The sequence below is a fragment of the Eretmochelys imbricata genome, chromosome 11 (assembly GCF_965152235.1).
Source record: "Eretmochelys imbricata isolate rEreImb1 chromosome 11, rEreImb1.hap1, whole genome shotgun sequence".
NCBI classification, from domain to species: domain Eukaryota; kingdom Metazoa; phylum Chordata; order Testudines; family Cheloniidae; genus Eretmochelys; species Eretmochelys imbricata.
Genome location: NC_135582.1, coordinates 10,847,377 through 10,870,618, shown reverse-complemented (window position 1 = coordinate 10,870,618; position 23,242 = coordinate 10,847,377). Strand labels below are relative to the sequence as shown.

Genomic DNA, 23,242 nt, shown 5'->3' with positions numbered 1-23,242 from the left:
GTGTCCTGCCATGAAATCATGGTCTTCCTGTATGTAATGACTTCTCCAGACTCCCCTAACTCAACTGATGACAACACCAACTCTCCTGCAACTCATCTTTGACAGGGACTCCCCATCTTAGCACAGGTTTCAGAGTAACAGCTGTGTTAGTCTGTATTCACAAAAAGAAAAGGAGTACTTGTGGCACCTTAGAGACTAACCAATTTATTTGAGCATGAGCTTTCGTGAGCTATAGCTCATTTCATCGGATGCATACCGTGGAAACTACAGAAGACATTATATACATGGAGGGTGAAAAAACCTGGATTTGTGCTGGAAATGGCCCAACTTGATGATCACTTTAGATAAACTATTACCAGCAGGACAGTGGGGTGGGAGGAGGTATTATTTCATGGTCTCTGTGTGTATATAAAGTCTGCTGCAGTTTCCACGGTATGCATCCGATGAAGTGAGCTGTAGCTCACGAAAGCTCATGCTCAAATAAATTGGTTAGTCTCTAAGGTGCCACAAGTACTCCTTTTCATCTTAGCACAGTCACCCTCTCAAGTGTCCTCATTTTGGCACACCAGCAGTTAGTCACTGTAAATAAGAATATTAAATCATCCTGTGTATGAAATAGGCTTTGCCTGACAAGAAATCCATTTTACATAATTCTCCTAATCAGTGTTTAGAAGGACATCAAGTCTCCCTTGAAATTCCACCACAGTTATGGAGATTATAGACTTTAAATAAGTTATCTGATTTCTTTACAAGAGAAGCAACACAAATTAAAGGCAGGACAACCCAAAAGAGGTCTTTCACTTGCCAGGGTGACATGGGAAAGAGCAGGTAATCCTTCTAGCCAGACTGGCTTTGTCCAGCCTTTTCATACCAATTCCTATAGCAAATCCCATGGCAGTGCTTTATGCTGTATTTGCAACTTTCTTTAAAAATTAGTTCTCTTGGATCTTCCACAACTTTTAAATAGTCACATACTGCCAACACTGAAAAGGATTTCCCCCCTCCGTCTAGACAAATTGAAATATTCGCCCATGACTATTGTTTTCCCTCCTCTCATACACGTTTTTAATTTTATTTTTCTTAAATGCAATTGCTGGCAGACTTGGAATAAGCTGTGCCAGGTGCATGTATGAAGGTATTATAATCATGAATCAGAGACATCTTTTACAACAGGATTTAACAGAAACCACAGCATGGAGTAAGCTACTGTAACGTACACTATACTATTATACATTTTTTTATAATAATCAGCAAAAGCTATCTATTAAGAATTCACAAAAACATCTAAAATTAATTTTCCTGGTCTTTTTTTTTATATCTGTGTGATGTCCCAACAACTTACGTAGACCTACATTTTCAAGCGTGACTAGTGATTTTAGGTGTCCAATGAGAAACACCTCAAAGAGAGCTGATTTTCAGATAGCAGGCAGGCAGCACTATCCGAACACTAGGTCCCTTTAGATTGTCTCATGTTGGGCACATCAAAACTTGCATCATCCATATTAAGTAGTCACTCTGGAAAATGTATACCCCTTTGTTTAAGAGAAAAAACAATTGTTAATAGGCTTTTTATCTTCCTAGCTCATCATGTAAACTGCTTTTGACCTTGTGCAATAATTGCTTTCTTTCCACCCACACACACCCCTTTTCGTTACCACTATCTACATTCAGGATGGCGCTACCTTGATCACTTAGCCATTTGTAACAAATGTCTTGTGAGACAGAAGGTGATAAGTCAGACAGTCCCCCATTTTTGTTTATTATTAATATCTAAAATAGTTGAAGAAACATTTTAATCAAATCAGATCATAAAGAATGGGGTTCCCCTCTGTTACACGAAGGTATTTAGAACTCTGAATTCTGAATGCTTCAAGAAAACTGCTGAGTTCTTCATATTTGCAACAAAGAAAGGAAAACATTTTGGCCTCAGATTTTAGTGGTCATAAGTAAATCTCCAGTTTATTAATGTGCAAAATAAAAATATAAACAGCATCTATGGTACCCGTCGGGCCAGTAACATGACCTTTTCTTAACCACTGTGGTACTGACAATGTACATAAAAAAAGGAAGAAGTCTCAACTAATGTGGAATTAGGATTGCAAATCCCATCTGACTTTTCTACTTGCTTCTGTTCATTTTTCTTGAGAAGTACAAGCCATGGCACTTTACTGATCCAAATTATAAAGAGAATAATTAATCCTTACCTCTAGCCTTTTAAGGAACAACGCACAGATAAAAAGCACTGATGCATTTTCAGTTATGATGCATAGTAACAAAAAGGACAAACGTAATTTCTTCCTTCATCGAACAGAAGAGGTGACACAGGGATAACATCATGGTATTTATGTTTTACTCTAAAGTTAGGGTACGTCTACACTGCAATCAGAGGTGTGACTGCAGCACGGGTTACCATTCCCATGTTACCTCTGCTAAAAATAGCAGTGAAGATACAGCAGCGCAGGTTTTAGGGTAGACTGTACAAGGCTGTCAGGGACCCCGGGTACCTATTACAGTGCTAGCCCAGGCCGCGGTATTTTCACTGCTAGATTAGGTATGCCTACCTATGCTGCAGTCACACCTCAAATGGCAGTGTAGACATACCCTTAAAATAAGGAACACTATAAACTGCATTAAAGGTAACATGGGATTTGCAAAAAGAAAAGGAGTCCTTGTGGCACCTTAGAGACTAACCAATTTATTTGAGCATGAGCTTTCGTGAGCTACAGCTCACTTCATCAGATGCATACCGTGGAAACTGCAGCAGACTTTATATATACACAGAGAATATGAAACAATACCTCCTCCCACCCCACTGTCCTGCTGGTAATAGCTTATCTAAAGTAATCGTCAGGTTAGGCCATTTCCAGCACAAATCCAGGTTTTCTCACCCTCCACCCCCCCACACACAAATTCACTCTCCTGCTGGTGATAGCCCATCCAAAGTGACAACTCTTTACACAATGTGCATGATAATGAAGTTAGGCCATTTCCTGCACAAATCCAGGTTCTCTCACTCCCTCACCCCCCTCCAAAAACCCACCCCCATACACACACAGACTCACTCTCTTGCTGGTAATAGCTCATCCAAACTGACCACTCTCCAAGTTTAAAACCAAGTTAAACCAGAACATCTGGGGGGTGGAGGGTAGGAAAAAACAAGAGGAAATAGGCTACCTTGCATAATGACTTAGCCACTCCCAGTCTCTATTTAAGCCTAAATTAATAGTATCCAATTTGCAAATGAATTCCAATTCAGCAGTTTCTCGCTGGAGTCTGGATTTGAAGTTTCTTTGTTTTAAGATAGCGACCTTCATGTCTGTGATTGCGTGACCAGAGAGATTGAAGTGTTCTCCGACTGGTTTATGAATGTTACAATTCTTGACATCTGATTTGTGTCCATTTATTCTTTTACGTAGAGACTGTCCAGTTTGACCAACATACATGGCAGAGGGGCATTGCTGACACATGATGGCATAAATCACATTGGTGGATGTGCAGGTGAACGAGCCTCTGATAGTGTGGCTGATGTTATTAGCAGAATTCACCATTCTAAGTCAAGAGGATAGTGAAAAATACCATGGTGATGTGAAAATTTGACTAGCGCCTACTGTTCTGCACAGTACTTAAACTACAGGCATAATATATAGTTTGTCCTAACAGTTGTTTCAAGCTCTGTGTAACCCATTAACTATACTGCATATCACTGGTTTTAAAATGCTTAGTGAAGGAAAACCTGCACAACTATTTACTAATTAACAAATGACTGTAATACTGACAATTACCGATGCTGACAAAGAATTTTCTCCTTGTTATGAGTGTAAAGTTCAATTTCTCATCAAGTCCAGCATTGGTGCAACATTTTATTGACATTCTGTTTAATATTTGTCCCAGATATCAATTTATGAATGAACACATTTGTGTAATTTCAAAAATTAAGGGCATGAGAAAAAGAGTGTGTGACATATTATCCCTTGCTAGACAGTAGTTTTGAGGAAGTGTAAAGAGATACAGTATCATTTATTCGATATGTGAGACCACCAAAGAAAGAAATCGCACCCCACTTCGGGGGATGAACTCTAATAATACTTGGCACTTACAAAATGCTTTACATTGTCAAAGCATTAGACAAAACATTACCTGCTCAATCCTCATAACACTCCTGCCATGTTGATAAGGAGTATTATCTTAATTTAACAGCGGGATAACATTCACAGAGAGGTTAAGTGATTTGACTATGGCCAGAGGGAGGCAGTGTCACAGCCACGATGAGAACTCAGAAATACATAGATCATGAGGGCACAATCACACTATGCTGCATCTTTAAATAAAAGAAATCTCTTACCTCTCCAGAGCAGGTATTAAAGTCATATCAACGTAATCAAAGATAGCACATTGCATTAAAACTGCCAAAATTGAGATTAGCTCTGTCATCTTTGTTCTGCAGGTGCACATATCACACTGTCCCTCCGTTCACACTACCAGTTCTGCTCCCATTAGCTACCAGGATATTGAAATTTACAGCTCCATACTAGTTTCAGTGGCCTGTTGTGTCATAATATTGTAGCTGACTGCCAGAGTCCTTACAAGCCTAGCCCTATCCCAAAAAAGCATAAGCAAAAAAGAAACAAAAAATCTTGCAACTGAGAATAACTCATATACTGAGTTTTTCATCCGTAGCCCTCAAACCACTCGATAAAAGGAACTCAATATCATTACGCCCCATTTTACAGATGGAGAAACTGAGTCACAGAGGAGAAAAAAAGGAGTTGCTCAAGGTGACAACTGGCCAGCAGCAGTGCCAGAAACAGAAAGGGTCTCCCGAGTCCCAGTCTAATCCTCCAATCACAAGACATTTGCTAATTACCCCAATTCAATCACTTGCTTTTACTTCTTCCCATCCATCATCTATAGGTCATATATGTAAACCATAAGCTCCTCTGGACAGGACTTTGTAAAGTTGAGTGCTCACTTTTGACGCTACAGGTGAAAACCTGGCCTCACTGAAGTCAGTGGGAGTTTTCCCATTGACTTCAATGGAAACAGGATCTCACCCTATATCAGTATCATCAAGTGTACGCCTGTGAACCAAAACCAATTCAGGAGTCGAGGTTTGGTTCTGGAGCGATATCTGAGATTTTACCCAGGGGATAGCTTTTTTAAATAAACATTTTGAGGTGAGGCAAGGACAAAATGGACACATACATATATCTGTATTTATAAGGGGGTCTGAAGTGGAGGACTTGGCAGTCTGCAGTGTCCCTCTGACACACACGAGTACTTGCCACACCAACTCAGACACTGTAGTCTACTCTGATAAACTCAGAAATGGTCTGGGAACCAGGAGCCCCTGAATTCTAATCCTGACCCCGTCACCTATGTGTAGAATGTCTTCAGGAAAGCGAAACTGACTGAGCTCAGTTTCCCTATCAGTAAAATGGTGTCAACAGTATTCAGTCACCTACCTCCAAAGGATGTTGTGAGGGTTAGCCAATGTTTGCAAAGCACTCCAGAGATGTGGAATGCTACAGAAGCAGTAATTATCCTGCCTCTGGCAATGGTATACCTTATGTACCACAAGAAGGTGCACTTTCCACCTTATTAGTTGTGCAATATTGTGCACTGAAGGAAGATGCCTTCCTGACTCCTACAATCACCAGTTTTTGCCCTGAAGTACAAGGTTTAATCAGGTTTCAGAGTAACAACCGTGTTAGTCTGTATTCGCAAAAAGAAAAGGAGGACTTGTGGCACCTTAGAGACTAACCAATTTATTTGAGCATGAGAACCACTTGATATACTGAAAAGGGAAGCATCTTATAAAGGTATATATACCACAGCACTATGTGGTTGCACACAACTTGATCATTATATTACTTGGATATCCGTAAGGAAGACTTTACTGCAATCTGTGTTATTTGTAACTTTCCTGATAGAATTCATTGTATTAAGAATAATCGTTTGCTTTTTAGTGCTTTTCTTTAGAGGACCATAAAGTGCTTTACAAAGGTACGTAAACCATCTCCATTTTACAGATGGGGAACCTGAGCCAGAAAGAGGTTAAAATCTAGATTTTCAAAAGTAGCCTCTAATTTGAGGCACCCAGCTCAGAATTTTAGAAATGCCGAGCACCCCACAATGCCAGCTGACATCAAAGAGAGCTGCAGGTGCTCAGCAATTCTGGAAAAATCTCAGTAGTCCACACCCAAAAATTGAGGTTACTTACAAAAATCAGGACCTTCATTACCAGTTCAAGGTAACAGAGCAAGTCAGGGCTGGAAATGGTCTCCTGATTCCTTATCTTCTGCTCTAACTACTAGTTAACACTACCTTCACTAAAATCAAGACTAAGACCCTGACCCTACAAAGTCTCATGCATATGTTTATCTTTATGATAAATCAGTGAGTGCATAAAGTTAATCACAGACTTAGCCTATGGTCTTGATACAGCAAAATTTATTTTTATTTAATCTTGAAGTAAAATTTCAAGAGAACACCTTCAAATTCAAGATAAAGAAAATTAGAAGAAAATTTAAATTGTACACACTGATGGGTAAAGCATCAGAATAATCAACAGCTCAATTAAGACATCTACTCAAAGTGCTGGGGTAAATTAAGAAGGAGAGTGAGAATAATGTGGAAAAATTATAATGGCACCATGTAATTTCACTTAGAATACCACATTCACTTTTGCTCATCTGATCTCAAAAAGGACACGACTGTAATAAAAAAGATCCAGAGAAAGGCAACAAGAATTTTAGAGTCAGAGAGTTCTATACAAAGAGAGATTTAAAAGATTTAAGATTATTTTGTCTGGAAAAGAGAAGAGGAATTATGGCAGAGGTCTACATATAGAAAGGGAATGGTATAATGATCTCCAGTCCGATAAGATGAGAAAAAAGGGGAAATAAATAAAAATTCTTGCATCTATTTTTAAAGACCTAGGATCAAACACATCACTGGTGTAACTCCACTGGCATAATCTCGGTCCAAATTGTATAATCAACCTGGGACTTTCACTACCACAGTTACTATTGAGACAAACTTCACACACTAAAGAGGAGCCTGGTACAAAACCTTGAATCAAGACATCTTCAAATTTTAGGAAGATTTTGGCTCCACGGTTCAGCTTCACTTCAATTAAACACTTACACAGCTACAAATGCTAGTGACCTCTGTGCTTCAGGTACATGCAATCAGCTGTGCAGAATGTGTAGTTCTTTTCCATCATCCTTTGAACCAACGGCTATCCAGGCGACCGTCAGAGGCAAGAGATTAGTCTAGATGGGCCAATAGTTCTGTCCTAGAACGGCAATTCCAATATTATGTTTTAATTTCCAATGCAATGGGGGCAATCCCCATGTCGTAAAAATTCTAGCAATTCTGCCACTTGCTTCATATAGTTGTATTTCTGCCATGTATTTTGGATTGTGTGTGAATGAGAAAATAAACACAGTTTATCATTAATTATTAACTTTTTTGTAAAGAGAAGGGAAAGAAATATATTTCCACCAAAACAGTTAAACAAAGGAGTGAATGAAAGTATTCATGTTAACCAATCTTTTTACATGTTAATACTAAACTTTCAAAGAATCAGTTTTAAAAGCATCTTTTTGCAGGCCTACGAGTCTAAGGTATGAAACAGCATTATTTTGCTATTCTTTCATATAATTTAAATGTAATGTGCCTAGATATTCCCAGATGTGCTGTCATACAATTTTTCTCCCAGTGCCCAGTTAAAGTTTAAGATTTCCACATTGTTTTAGATATCTGTAATCTGAGCACACACATACAAACATCACGGAAAAAGCTATAGAAAGTAACTATATAGGCACATCTTTAATAAATCCATTTTCAGTGGTACTGTTCATTTTTGATTGCCTCTTTTAAATCATAAAATTTCTATGCCACCAAATCAGATCTCCTCAAAAGGAATTTCAACAGAAGACACACTTCATCATGCAGGAACTTTTGTTTCTAATTAGTTACTATGTGAACTGATCAACTGAAAAAAAGAAAGGAATCTAATATGTAATATTGATCACAGAAATATTCCCTTCACCATTATAAAATGAGAGCCGCTATTATTAAAGAAATATGTATCGATTATTTCATTGGCAGAATGCAAATGTACTCACCCCACCTTCTAAAAACATTAGGTGATGAAAAAAACAGGTGAAAGGAAACAAAACAAAGACAGAAAATCATCCTGTTCTGAAAATAAAGCCCCAAAAGGAAAAACAGAGAAACAATTCAAAGTTCATATCAGCAACTGGCAAAGTCAAAAGGGGCCAAGTACCCTGGAGTAAAGCCATGTGTGACACAAAATGTCAAAGCTAATTGCCTCAGGGTCAGCAGTCTCCTCAAGGAGAATTTTTTCTACATGGAATACCCTACAGTGTTGCAATATTTACACATTCTCTAGTTATTTTATATTTATATGACATATACAAACATACCTACAGAATCTAAAGGATATTTCTTTAAAAATGCATTTACTTAGCACTAAGTTAAACCCATTTTGCAGCAGGTTTGAAATGCCAATGCCTCCCCCATCTAATAGCACGTTTACCCTGAGAGTTGGATGTCCCTGCAGCATTACAGCCTTATTTTATAAAACATTTCAAAGGATCCCCTTAAGACTACACACCTTTAAAACCTGAAAGGATCATTAAATATAAATATATTTGCATAGTCTGTTCTATAATGATTATATAATATTCCAGGGTGCCAGCCTCAGATGCACCCAATGTGATATTGCAATGTTTCAACGTATCCTCCCCAAGTGCAGAAAGTGTTGCTGAGGGGGAAAACGCTGGGGTGTGTCAAACCTGCTGCAAGATATACACATGTACATGCCGCCCGAAGCTTAACCCAACTCTGCCCCTTTTGCAGCACGTCTGACATACCCCCGCCTCTTCCCCCATCAGCAACACTTTCTGCACTTGCAGCGGGACGCCCTCACGCATTGCAACACCACACAGGATGCATGTCAGAGTGCCACCCTGGCGTGTTACATAACCCTCACACAGCCCCGTCTACACACAGCATGCACGTAGGAACCCGGAAAGGGGTGCTCTGGGGGAAAGGCTCCAGGCAGGTGTGTGCTTTCTGCAGTCGGCTCGAAACGCCAGCGCCCGCACCTTGGCAGCGGGCGGCTGCAAGCCCAGCCCCAGCGGCTGCCCCAGAAGGAGCAGCTCGGGACTCGCCTGCAGGCTCCCGGAGAACTTCAACTTCAGCAGCGGCTGCCAGAACTGCCCAGGCAACTTGACAGCGAGCGCGGCACACGCCCCGGCTCCCCGCTGCGCCCCCGCCCCATGCCGGCTCCCCCCGGGCACCCCCCCGGTTCTCACCAGGAGTCCGAGCAGCAGCATTGTCCCTGCCGAGCGCGCGGTGCCCAGCCAGCGCCGCCACCCCCCGGTCCCCTCCTCCCGCGGCTGCGGCTGCCGGGGCCGGCGGCTGCCACGTCTGGCGACGCATGCGCAATCCGTGGGGAACCCCGCTGCCGGGGAGCGGAGGCGCGGGGAAGAGGGGCGAGAGGCATGCTGGGGGTTGTAGTTTTGCCCTGGCCCTGGCTGCGAGGCGCGTGGGAAGGCGAAAGGGGAGAGAGCAGCAGCAGCAGCGGCACCGCCCCCCACCCCCACCGCAATTACTTGACCCTGGGTGCTCGGTCTTCAGAAAGCCCGTGCACAGTCAGAGGGGTGCTGTGCTGTCCTGTCCCCCAGACCCACTGCAGCAGGGGTGCCCCCCCCAGGACGGGTCAGGTCAGGTCCCCCACACCCCACCCAGCCACAAACGCAGGCAGCTCATGTCGGAGATCAGGCTCCTTGCAAGTCCTGGGATATCCCCAGGGGGCCTGAGCCCATCAGCTGAGGGGCTCTGCCCATTGGTGGGCCCATGCAGTTGTACGGCCAAACCCCAAATGATCAAAAATCATGAATCCGACACCCCCGGCCCCGCCTGCCCTGCTGCAAGAGGTTAGCCCAGACGATAGATCATATTGTGGTTTCTGGTCTGGTTTGATTTTTGAATCCCCCCTGCCCACGTGTGTGAGACAAAGAGGGAGACAGAATCAGTGCTGCCAAGGCCCCCAAATGGATGGAGTTCAGTGATTTAGGCCTCCACTGCAGGAGCTCTCGGGGGCTGGCTGCCTGATGGCACAGGGCTTCCAGCTTCTCCCCAACGTGCTGATTAATTAATTCCCTGTTGCCCCCTCACCAGCTCCACGCCTGCCCAGCAAGTGATTCTGCCACAAATCAATTCTGCCCCCCCAGCCTCCCCTCCCACATCCTGCAGCTCCACAGGTTCTTCGCAGCCCCCCTTCCCAAGCCAGGTGGTGAGAGGGGAGCAGGCAGCAGACTGACCCATTGCTCATAGCAGGGGTTGGGGGAGCAGCTCAGCATGGGGGGCTCTTTCTGCTCCCTCCTCCTCTCCTGTGACAACGGTGTTCATTCCTGACAGGGCAAGGGAAGGGTGGTGAGGGTGGCAGAGCTCTACCTGCTTCCTGTAGCAGCTCTGATGGGCAGCTCTTCGCCAGGAGATGCAGCGGTGAGGAAAGCAGTTATCAGAGAGTTTTGCCCCAAGCAGAGCGGAACCGCTGGAGCTGCTTGGACATCACCAGACTGGCTCTGGCCTTGGCCTGCAGTTCTATGAAATCGTGAGGACTGGCAGCATTGGAATCGGCCAGATCATCTCCCCCCCCACTCCACTAGGCTGATGCACAGAGGGTTCCCCTTCCTATTTGGCCACCAGTGATGACGTAGCCTGCTCCCACACCATAGAATCATAGAATATCAGGGTTGGAAGGGACCCCTGAAGGTCATCTAGTCCAACCCCCTGCTCGAAGCAGGACCAATTCCCAGTTAAATCATCCCAGCCAGGGCTTTGTCAAGCCTGACCTTAAAAACTTCCAAGGAAGGAGATTCCACCACCTCCCTAGGCAACGCATTCCAGTGTTTCACCACCCTCTTAGTGAAAAAGTTTTTCCTAATATCCAATCTAAACCTCCCCCACTGCAACTTGAAGCCATTACTCCTCGTTCTGTCATCTGCTACCATTGAGAACAGTCTAGAGCCATCCTCTTTGGAACCCCCTTTCAGGTAGTTGAAAGCAGCTATCAAATCCCCCCTCATTCTTCTCTTCTGCAGGCTAAACAATCCCAGCTCCCTCAGCCTCTCCTCATAAGTCATGTGTTCTAGACCCCTAATCATTTTTGTTGCCCTTCGCTGGACTCTCTCCAATTTATCCACATCCTTCTTGTAGTGTGGGGCCCAAAACTGGACACAGTACTCCAGATGAGGCCTCACCAATGTCGAATAGAGGGGGACGATCACGTCCCTCGATCTGCTCGCTATGCCCCTACGTATACATCCCAAAATGCCATTGGCCTTCTTGGCAACAAGGGCACACTGCTGACTCATATCCAGCTTCTCGTCCACTGTCACCCCTAGGTCCTTTTCCGCAGAACTGCTGCCTAGCCATTCGGTCCCTAGTCTGTAGCGGTGCATTGGATTCTTCCGTCCTAAGTGCAGGACCCTGCACTTATCCTTATTGAACCTCATCAGATTTCTTTTGGCCCAATCCTCCAATTTGTCTAGGTCCTTCTGTATCCTATCCCTCCCCTCCAGCGTATCTACCACTCCTCCCAGTTTAGTATCGTCCGCAAATTTGCTGAGAGTGCAATCCACACCATCCTCCAGATCATTTATGAAGATATTGAACAAAACCGGCCCCAGGACCGACCCCTGGGGCACTCCACTTGACACCGGCTGCCAACTAGACATGGAGCCATTGATCACTACCCGTTGAGCCCGACAATCTAGCCAGCTTTCTACCCACCCTATAGTGCATTCATCCAGCCCATACTTCCTTAACTTGCTGACAAGAATACTGTGGGAGACCGTGTCAAAAGCTTTGCTAAAGTCAAGAAACAATACATCCACTGCTTTCCCTTCATCCACAGAACCAGTAATCTCATGATAAAAGGCGATTAGATTAGTCAGGCATGACCTTCCCTTGGTGAATCCATGCTGGCTGTTCCTGATCACTTTCCTTTCATGCAAGTACTTCAAGATTGATTCTTTGAGGACCTGCTCCATGATTTTTCCAGGGACTGAGGTGAGGCTGACTGGCCTGTAGTTCCCAGGATCCTCCTTCTTCCCTTTTTTAAAGATTGGCACTACATTAGCCTTTTTCCAGTCATCCGGGACTTCCCCGGTTCGCCACGAGTTTTCAAAGATAATGGCCAATGGCTCTGCAATCACAGCCGCCAATTCCTTCAGCACTCTCGGATGCAACTCGTCCGGCCCCATGGACTTGTGCACGTCCAGCTTTTCTAAATAGTCCCTAACCACCTCTATCTCCACAGAGGGCTGGCCATCTCTTCCCCATTTTGTGATGCCCAGCGTAGCAGTCTGGGAGCTGTCCTTGTTAGTGAAAACAGAGGCAAAAAAAGCATTGAGTACATCAGCTTTTTCCACATCCTCTGTCACTAGGTTGCCTCCCTCATTCAGTAAGGGTCCCACACTTTCCTTGGCTTTCTTCTTGTTGCCAACATACCTGAAGAAACCCTTCTTGTTACTCCCGACATCTCTCGCTAGCTGCAGCTCCAGGTGCGATTTGGCCCTCCTGATTTCATTCCTACATGCCCGAGCAATATTTTTATACTCTTCCCTGGTCATATGTCCAACCTTCCACTTCTTGTAAGCTTCTTTTTTATGTTTAAGATCCGCTAGGATTTCACCGTTAAGCCAAGCCGGACGCCTGCCATATTGGTGCTTTGTCCCCCTCAGCAGTGCCACATACAAAGGATGATGAGTCTGCTACAGCCTTAGCCTGCAGGACAAGATCTCTTAGCAAAGACAGTAGATGCTCATGGTTTTAGATCTAGAGGTCCTGGGTTCAATCCCTGCAACTGCCTGCCCATCCTGGGGTGTTGCGTTACTGTGGAGTTATCCTACCCCACCTCTGCCCTGTGCAGTTGTCCCCCTGCCTTGGTAGGGAGATCAGGGAACAGGGTTAGACATGGGATAAGGAGGAGAATAGGGAGGTGCTGCCAATGTGTGCGACCTGTTCACAGTGGTGGAACTTCGGAGGGTTCTGGAGCTCGTCTGGCGATGACACAAGAGGCTCCAGCTCCCTCATAAAGTTCAGCCTTGCTGGAAGCTGGCAGAGTCTCTCCCTTCCGCTCACCATTCTAGGGACCAAAGAACCCAGCAACCCGGTGCAGCTTCACTCTCTCTCCTCCTGTGAGAAACACAGACAGGATGGTGCTTCTGCTTCTCCCCAGAACCCAACCTGGAAGGGGCAGAGAGAGCCAAAAAGCCCCTCAAGCTGCACCCCACAGCCTGGAGAGGGGACCCCGCTGCAGCCATCCTAGGCCTGGAACGAAGGATATGAACATAAGAATGGCCATACTGGGTCAAACCAATTGTCCATCTAGCCCAGTATCCTGTCTTCCGATAGTGGCCAATGCAAGATGTTTCAGAGGGAATTAACAGGAAAGGCAATCATTGAGTGATCCATCCATTCCCAGCTTCTGGCAATCAGAGGCTAGGGACACCCACAGCATGGAGTTGCATCTCTGATCACCTTGGCTAATAGCCGCCACTGATGGACTCATGGCATAGCCTGAACTTATCTAATTCTAACCTAGGAGGAGCAGAGGTGGTGCTGAACTGATTTGGAGGCTGTGGCAGTGGGGTCTGAACTGAAGGGGCTGGGCTGATGGGGGGCTGAACTAATGGGAGGGATGGCTGGGGACAGAACTGATGAGAGGAGTGGGGGACAGGATTAATTGCTGGTCAGAGAACAGGCAGATGCAGGGATGAGAGACCAAAATCACCTTACCCAATACCTTTGGGAGAGTGAGCTCTCTAATTGCTACACACATTGGAGATGGGTAGAAGGAGTTCAAAAGACAGCCAAAAAAAACACAAGATAATCTTTTTATAAAAATCTCATCCTTTTGGGGCCAATGTAATTATTTCTGATCTCTTTCTGGGGCGGGGGCTCCAAGGCATGATTTTTGATCTTGAGTTTGGCATTACTGCCCACCAAAGACTGTGTGGAGCCTCCTCAGACTACACTGCCCAGGGAAAGGAGTTGAGACATGCACGTCTCCAAATGTCTGCGCCTCTCCAGCCTTCTCTCAGGTAGGAGGGTACTGGGGAGCTGCAGAAATTTGGAGCTGTGCCACATCTCAATTCCTTCCCCTGGGCAGTGCAGTGTGAGGGGGATCCACTCAGCAATGCATATCCAGAACTCTTATGTGACCCCTTCCCATGCTAACTGGCCCACTTTTAGGAGGGACAGGCCCCAGTTTTCAGTAACTATGTTGATCCTTTTTCCATTTGGCACCTATACAAAAAGAAGGATGTTTTGTTATTAAGTCTCTACACCTGTGACTTAGAAGCCTGTGACTTAGCAGATCTGGGTTCAGTTCCTGGCTCTACCCAGTGTCATGTGTGAGTTTAGGCAAAATATTTAACTTCTCTGTGCATCAGGTCCCCATCTGTAAAATGGGAATAATAATACTTTCTCTATAATAATAATAAAGGGCTACTCTTGTCCAGTGTATTTCAATGGCGTTAAATGGTGTATGTTTGTTTTTCAAATGTCCCTATTTACAGCTCTCAGATGTTATCTGGAACGTTGCCTCTTGTACCTCAACCCCTCCCACAATGTTTATCTTAATCCATGCAATCTGCCCCACTCCCACCACCACCATATTCTTGGTGGCTCTACCCTGGTCCTCAGCTCTCACCCTTACCCTATTCTCCACCGTGGGAAGTCTTTGCTAGCGCTGCCTAGTTTTACAACAAAGAGCAGGGGAGAATAAGTAAAGGCAAGAGGAGATAGAAAAGGTGGGTTGAGGATTGAGGGGGTAGTGAGTTAGGAAATGGGACCCTCAACCCCAAAGAATAATGTCGCTAGGTGCCCCCAAAATCCTACAGCCATCTCTGAATGTCCTCATGTGCTGGTGACAATCTAAAACTGGTAATAAATAAATGCTAGTATCAGTTTGTGAAACCCTCATTTTGATCTTTAAGGCTGAATGACCACTTCATCCAGATTAGAAAAATCTCCTGGGCATTTTCCAGCTCAGGCATAAACAGAGAGCTAGCTCTCTATCTAGCAAACAAGGACAGGGAGCCCTGCTAGGAATCTTAATGTCCAAAGAGGTCACACAGGTTATAATTGACTCTCATTAGCCCTCCACAAACAGCGCAGTTCTTTACCTACAGCCAAGTGGGAAGGCGTGACATTTTTACTTCCTTTGGAAATATCAAAGGAAATCAAAGACATCACTGACAGTCTGATGCTTACAACCGACGTGAGAGGAAAACCCATCACCACTAATCGGAGACAAATTCTGGGAAGTAATTTGTAGATCCATACAGCTGACTGATCACTTCAAGTGGTGATCAAAGCCACTGAAATCAACTCTTCTCACTGCTAGGGAGCTAATAATGTAAAGTAGAAACCTATGTAGGGAAAGTTATTATTACTATAATTATTTATATTGCTGTAACATTCAGATACAGTCACATGTACACAGACATAGCTCAAAGACAGTCCTTGCCCTAACGACCCAGTCCCTGCTGGATGACCTTAGGCAAGTCACTTCACTTTTCCGTGCTCAGTTTCTCCATCTGTAAAAGGGGGGATAATGACACTTTCCTTTGTACAGTGATTTAAGAGCATTATTAATTATTATTATTATTGCTATTATTATTATTTTAATAATAATGAATTTACAATCTAGTGTTCTCCTTTTGCAAAGCTAGCAAATTCCACTTCTTGCAAAAGAGGTTAAGATATTAGCATAGTTAGGATTTACATTTATGTTATGGCTTTATCATAAAAGCTTGCAAAGGTGTAATAAGTTGATACATGCAAACTATATAAAGAGTTCATTTACTTCTTTTCTGTGGCACCTCTATTACTAGAGGTTTGCAACCATGGTAGCCCTTTCTTTACGATCCTCTGATAATCTCTTTGTGGTTGAATAGTCCTTTTGATCCACCCAGGATATCACATAGTCCATCCAAGATCTTTTTCTGTCTTGTGTTCTTTTTCCATCTATGTTCCCTTCCAGTGCCCATAACTATGCATCACCCGTTGAACCTAATGTGCTCTGCAAATCGAATCTCTCTTTTCCTAAGATTTCTAACAAGTGTTTGCTAAGTTTCAATAATCTGCAATATTTTTCATTGGTTACACGGTCCATCCATGATATTTTTAGAATTCTTCTTTAACAGCATCATATGAAGAATTGTAGTTTCTTTATTATTTATTGTTTGAATGTTCATGTTTCACAGCCATAATTTAACACAGACAAAATGTAAGTCTTTAAGAATTAGAATTTAGTTTTCAGATGTATGTCCCTTCCCATCAGATGTTTATTCTTTCAGAACATCTCTTTCACTTTTGCTATTCTAGGGCTGACTTCAGGATCTGAACTTCCATCCTCTGTAACACTTCCTAAGCAACAATAATTTGTTACTTGCTGTATGGCTGAGTAATTCACTGAAATCTTGCACCTTTACCCAGGCTCCCTGCCAACCACCATACTTTTTGTCTCGTCCACATTCAACTGTAGCCCATATTCTTTGCCTGTTCATCTAGAATCTCCACTAACTTCATCAGACCTTCTTCTGAATCAGCCAACAGCACTGTGTCACCTGCATAGTGAACATTATTCACCCATTTTTCATACATTTTAATACCTTTTCTCTGTTTCTTCAACTGATCAAACACTCACTATAAATGTTGAATAGAGTTGGTGACATTATGCAACCTCGTATCACTCTTCTCTTGATTTTTACTAGCTTGTCATTTTCATCTCCCATTATAGTCATCCTCTGATTCCAGTATAATTGTTTTAATACTCAGAGTTCATATCCATCAGTCCCTACAGATCTTAATATATTGAGTAATCTGTAGTAGTAGATTCTGTCAAATGCTTTTTGAAAACCAATGAAATGCAAATATACTGATTTCCCCATTTCAATGGATCTTTCTAATATGAGCTTCAAGTTCATAATGGCATTTATCATGCCCTTTCCACATCTGAAGCTGTAAAGTTGTTCACTTATTTCCTTATCAGTCTTGAACAACTCACAAAAGTATCTTAAAGGCATGCAATTCTATGCTGGTTGTTCCGTAGTATTTACAGTCCATCACATTGTTCTTTCAGGGGATTTGAATACACAGTGAGGTTGTAAAATCTTCTGGTAATTCTGTCTCAAACATATTCTTCATTATCTCTGACAGGGCTTTCAAGTCTTCATCTCGTATGCTTAACAATTCAGCCGGTATTCCATCACAACCTAGTGCTTTTCCATTCAAAAGTCTTCTTATTACGGCCATGATTTCCTCATCCATTATTGGTGGATGCGATAGTCCCAATGGTCCTGCAGGAGAAATAGGATCTACCTGGCCCGTGATGGCCTGGGGCGGGGGCTGTACCTGGGAGCAATCAGATGATCCAGGTGGTGATCCTTTAGCTAATTAGAATTGGAACCACTGAGTTAGGAGGCTGCTAGAATAGTAAAAGAATAGTAAAATAGTAAAAGTTGCCCTAGGGAAAGGGAGCTCTCTTCAGCTAAGGCTGGCAGATGCTGCAGGAGGGGGAACAAGCCCTGAAGGAGGGGTAGGGTCAACAGTAAGATCCCCAAGAGACCTCTCAGAGCCCCTGGCTGAGGAAGACATTGGGAGACTCCTGTCAGTAAGTCCAGGAAGAAGGCTGGTGTCTGCCCCTAGAGGGGAGAGGCCTACAGTTTGAGCCTGGTTCCCTGGTTCCTGTGAATCTGAAAGCCTGGGTGAGTTTGAGACAAGAGTGGCTGCTGGCATCTTACTGAAGACAAGAGGCAAGTAGCTGACAACTTGAGTACCTGAAACTGAAGCTTTGGACTATCTCTTCATGTTAGCTTATTGGTTACTGATAAATAAAGTCTGTCTTCGGTAAGGGAATCTTGGAGGCAAAACCTGATATGGGAGTTACTTATATAGCTAGAAGGAGAAACTGAGGCACAGCACATGGGTTTGTGACACTGGAGTTACCTGACTGATCTCTACTTTAGATTTTTCAGGCTTATCATCACCATATAGTTCCTGGGTATAATCTCACCATCTCTCATTCTTGTTTTTAGGGTCTGTCAAATATTGTCCATTTTTGTTCTTAAGGGTCATATTGATCAACTTTCTTCTGTAATTAAAGTCTCGTATCTTGTGACACATCTCACTTTGTTCTCTTTATCCAGCTGTTTAACTTTTTTGCATTTCTCATTCAGACTTTGTAAATCTGCATTTATGCTTTATCATTTTATTTAGTCTTTGGTATTCCTCTTTTTCTGTTGTTGATCTTTGTGCTTTTATTTTTCTTCTTTCATCCACACTTTCATCTGTTATCCATGGGTTTTTCTTAACTAACAACTTCTTCCACACGTGATTATCTGTAGTTCATTGACCCACCACTGAAATGCTGCCACCTTCCATAACAGAATGTGGAAGACATTTAGCAGTGCACAGCAATATTCCCAACCGTGTAAGGCAGAAAGCGAAGAAGAATATTGTTATGGGAGGAGCCAACTTGCAGCACAGTTATATATAGTTTTACAAATTCTTTTTCTTAGCATGTGAGCAAACTTTAAGCCTTTGAAGAAAAGCTGTAGTGGTCTTATGTGAGAAGTGTGGCAGACAGCAGTTTGCTCTCAATCTTATTTTTTATATTTGGAGAAGTTCTTGGGTCAGGGCAGCTTCCTAGGGAACTGGACGTTGGTGTGTGGATTGAAACTTGTGGAATAGGAGATTGCATGCATTCTGTCAGTGATGGTCTCTGTTCCAAGACTGGTGTATGTGTGTAAATAAAGCAGCTGGGTCACTGACATGCAGGGTTCCAGTATTCCCCTGTAGCATTATTAGAACTGGAACACTGGTGTCAGGAGAAAGGGAAGAAATGTATTATCTGGTTGAAATAGCAAAGGAAATTTGGCACCAACTCTTATGAGAAGTGTATGCAATCTTTTATGTTATAAATGCTCAGGACCTGTTTTGCACATCATTCAAAAAGTTGTTTGATTCAGGCAGCCTATTGCACAGTACATCAGTTTAACAGACCCATTACACCTAAATCAAAGGTTACAAAGAAATTCTAATGATTTCTTTGTACCAGAGTCAACTGAACTGGCACCACTTTCCCTAACCATTGGTCCCTCTTGGATTCCTTTCGGCTGGTGATTGGTACAGCCCACATCTGCCTTTTTGCCCACCATCTTTCTGCTTATCTAGGTACAGTAACTCCTTGCTTAACGTTGTAGTTATGTTCCTAAAAAATGATACTTTAAGCGAAACTATGCTAAGTGAAGCCAGTTTCCCCCTAAGAATTAATGTAATGGGGGGTAGGTTCCAGGGAAATTTTTTTTGCCAGACAAAAGACTAGATAGATACACACACACACACACATACACAATATATGTTTTAAACAAACAGTTTAATACTGTACACTGCAATGACGACTGTGAAGCTTGGTTGAGGTGGTGGAGTCAGAGCATGGAAGAGGGTGGGATATTTCCCAGGGAATGCCTTAACTGCTAAATGATGAACTAGCACTGGTTGAGCCCTCAAGGGTTAACACATTGTTGTTAATGTAGCCTCACACTCTACAAGGCAGCACGAATGGAGGGAGGGGAGACTGCATGGCAGAGAGAGACAGACACACACACCGTATGTGTGTGAGAGAGAGAGACGTGCATTGCCCCTTTAAGTATGCTGACCCCACTGTAAGTATACTGCCTTTTTAAGTAGATCATCAAGTTGAGACAGCAGCTGCTGCAAGAAAGCTCTCTCCATCCTGAGCCCAGTCGATTCCCCACCCTGCTCTGTGGAGACGGGGTAAAGCAGCGGGGGGGAAGAGCAGAGGGTGAGGGGGACATCCTGACATTAGCCCCCTCCCGCTCTGCGCACAGCAAGCAGGAGGCTTCCAGAAGCAGTTCCAAGGCAGAGGGCAGGAGCAGCACATGGCAGAGTGGGGAGGGACAGCTGAACTGCCCAGCAATTGATAGCCTGCTGAGTGGTTGCCACACAGGAAACTTAGGGGAGCTAATTGGGGGCTGCCGCCGGTCCACCCTGGTTCCAAGCCCCCACCAGCTAGCTCCAATGGGCTGCTTTTTTTGCAAGCAGTGGACAAAGCAGGCGGCTGCCAAACAACGTTATAAGGGAGCATTGTGCAGAGTTAAACGAGCATGTTCTCTAATTGATCAGCAATGTAACAATGAAACAACGTTAACCGGGACGGCTTTAAGTGAGGAGTTACGGTATTTAGTTTAGTAGATCCATAGCTCCCATTGCTGTGCTACATGGTTGCAAATGGAGACTGAAGCCTTGTATTTATCCACATGTAACCCTTCTGCCAGGTGGAGCCAGCAGCACCCAGGACCGGGTTCAATATCTAGGGGTTCCTTTTCAACAATACAACACAGAACTGGCTTGAGCCCCCACACATTAACCTGGGAAAATTACACATCACCCTGAGAGCCTCTGACAGGCAATACTTCCCCACTCGCAAACACAGAGTCTGAGTGTAGAAAAGAAATTTTTAATGAAAGGAGGGAAGTCACCCAACATTAATTAGGGAAAATGCCACAAGCAGAATTTATAATCATAAAACTGTGAGCAGGACACCCACCCCAGAGTGCGTGGGGCAGTGTCTTCTGCCTAATGCTCTTTAGGTCTACAACCAAAAGTTCTTTTTCTGTGCCCTTCTCTGCTCCCTCACCATACCCCACTCACAGTGGTTGTCCTTGGTCAGTGAGGACCCAGATTCAGAGGTACATCTGTGTGAATTCACCTCCCACCCAGGAAAGAAGGCAGCTAGCTTGCTCCGCCATCTGAGCACTTGTGCTGGCTGGCCGCCTCGCCAGCCGCTTGTCACTCCCGCTGGCCGCCCTTCTGCTGCCACCTTCTGCTGCCACCTGCCTCTCTGCTGTGATCTCTACAGATCAGTTTCTCAGTGTTTGTCACCTCTTAGTGATTTTTAGCTCTTAGCAGGCTAGGCAGAAACATGATCCCACCACAAGTGATTTCAGCTCTGATTGAGCATTTAAAATAACAAAAAGGCTCCTAATGAAGCCTATTGAGCTCTATCTTTGAACTTTGGGGAAGAATAGGTTAAACCAGACAAGGGACCCTCAGGGAGAGTCCCCACCTTTTGGCTGAGACATCTATCCCCACCCCTCTTACTTTCACAGGGGTCTGGCGTTCGAGCCCCTGGCTTCATGAGGTCCTTTCAGCTGAGGGACAGGTTAAGCACAGTTCTGCCCCCCTTTATTCATACAATTAAGATAACAACACTGATAACAACATTTCACTACCCCTACATTCAAAAGTGATCTGTAACCCAACACCAACCAAAGCTGATCACTTGGAGCTCCACAGCTCCTGTCTGCTAGATACCTATGCAAAATAGGTGTGTTCATGTAAATACAGTTTGTTCCTGAAGTCTCTCCCCATCCCCAACTAGCTGTCAGGGGAGAGTTCATTCAGACCCTGCTTACACACAGGACAATGTAACAGCAGTATGAACTACCCCATGCTATTCCACTAATGTCCCCATGACTCCTTATTTGGGGGGATCCAGGGATCACCAGAAGTGACTTTCGGCATAAGGTAGATAGGCAACCTTTGAAAGAGCCATATGTGATGGGATTGCCAAGAGGATTTCCATTGCATGAACAAGCAACTTGGCTGGAAATCCCCTGAATTCTGGGAACCCATCCCTAGAACAAGAGCTGCAGGAGAAAGCTAGTTGGCCAGTAGAAATTTTTTTCAGGCAGGAAAGGTTGGGTTGGGGACGAAAACATGGCTGGTCAGAGACCTACAAAAGTCAAAGAGAAGGAAGGCAAATTTTCACTTCAGAGTGAAAGGGGCTAGTACAAACATTCCTGTACCCCAAGCACACTCATGGCAGATGCTGTTCATTTCCATGTCCACTTGCATCCTTGCCCATACAATTCTTGGTCACTCTTCTGAGACTGCCAACAAGGAGGAAGGCAATGCTTCCAGTGGTGGTGTATATGGTGAACTGGCAACTGCCCTTTAGGAAATGGAGTCAGCCTGTCCCCGCCCTCAACCAAGTAAGTCACTGAACAGCCGTCTGCTAGTCGCAACTTCCACTCACTGACAAACTAGTTCACTTTCAGACTGATAACCGAGAGCTGAAAGAGGTAGGTACACAATTGACCTGACCCATCCAGTCCTCCATTCTCACTTGGGTTCCCAAGCTCTTTATGACTGTGCGACTTTCTCCTTTGACTCTTTAATGTCGAAAATTGTTACATCTCCTAATGCTTTGTATCATTGTCACCAGTAATATTTTAGGCAATGCAAAAGTAACCTTAATATGACCGTTTGCTGAGGTAGGTCAGCACCGTGCAGGATATGCTGCCATTGCTGCAGAAAGGGGTAGAATCCTGGTGTGCCATTGCTTTTGTGACAGTGGTGCTTTTTAAAAAAATCACAGTGAAAAGAAAAGAAGAAATACTCACCGGAATAGTGGGGAAAAAAGAATAAAAAAGAAAAGCTTTGTACAAGATGTGTTATTCCAAACAGCAATTCAGAAAGATTATACAAAAAATCCAGTTTGGCAATGTCTTGATGACTGTAATTCTCACACCCGCACAATGAAATATCACAGAGAACATTCGTGTGGTTCCTGCAGCTTTTCTTTCTCAGTTGGATAATCTGTACTGTGTTTTTCTTTTTAACCTGCATGAGAAGAAATGGTCTGTCAGTGACTGGGACATGGGCAGTCAGGTTTTGTGGTTGGAGCAGGCATCTGTAGCCAGAAGTCAGAGCCCAGGGTTAGCACCAGGATCAGATATCCAGAGCGAAGATGTAACCCTAAGAGCACCCCACTGCCAGATGGCAAGAGACTCCCTGGTATGTAGTGGTGAGTTTCAACTGACTTGACCAGCCCAGTATACCCCAATTTACTGTCATAATCTGCATCTAAAATGGGTATCATATGCGAATTGGTGACACACTGGGGATTAATATTTTTGGGAAATGTATGTATTAACTCTAAGGAATTATGGATACTCACTAATATTGTACTTTAAAGTCTGTGACCCACCAAAGGGAGAGAAACAGATTTTCTCCCTGACAGGAAGGAAGTCAGCTATCTACCTGGCATCCTGACCCAGCATGACTCTGGTTCCCAACTCATGGTTCTGATCTCAAGTTTGTC

General features: G+C 44.0%; 1 protein-coding gene across 1 annotated transcript in view; it reads right to left on the bottom strand.

Moving 5' to 3' along the window:
• PDIA5 (protein disulfide isomerase family A member 5) overlaps positions 1–9,455 on the bottom strand; it is a 128,633-nt gene extending 119,178 nt beyond the window's left edge. The window contains exon 1 of the mRNA XM_077829947.1: positions 9,348–9,455. Coding sequence (XP_077686073.1) covers positions 9,348–9,368 — 21 coding nt within the window. The 5' untranslated portion in view covers positions 9,369–9,455. The remainder of the gene's footprint in view (positions 1–9,347) is intronic.
• Positions 9,456–23,242: the final 13,787 nt, after the last annotated feature.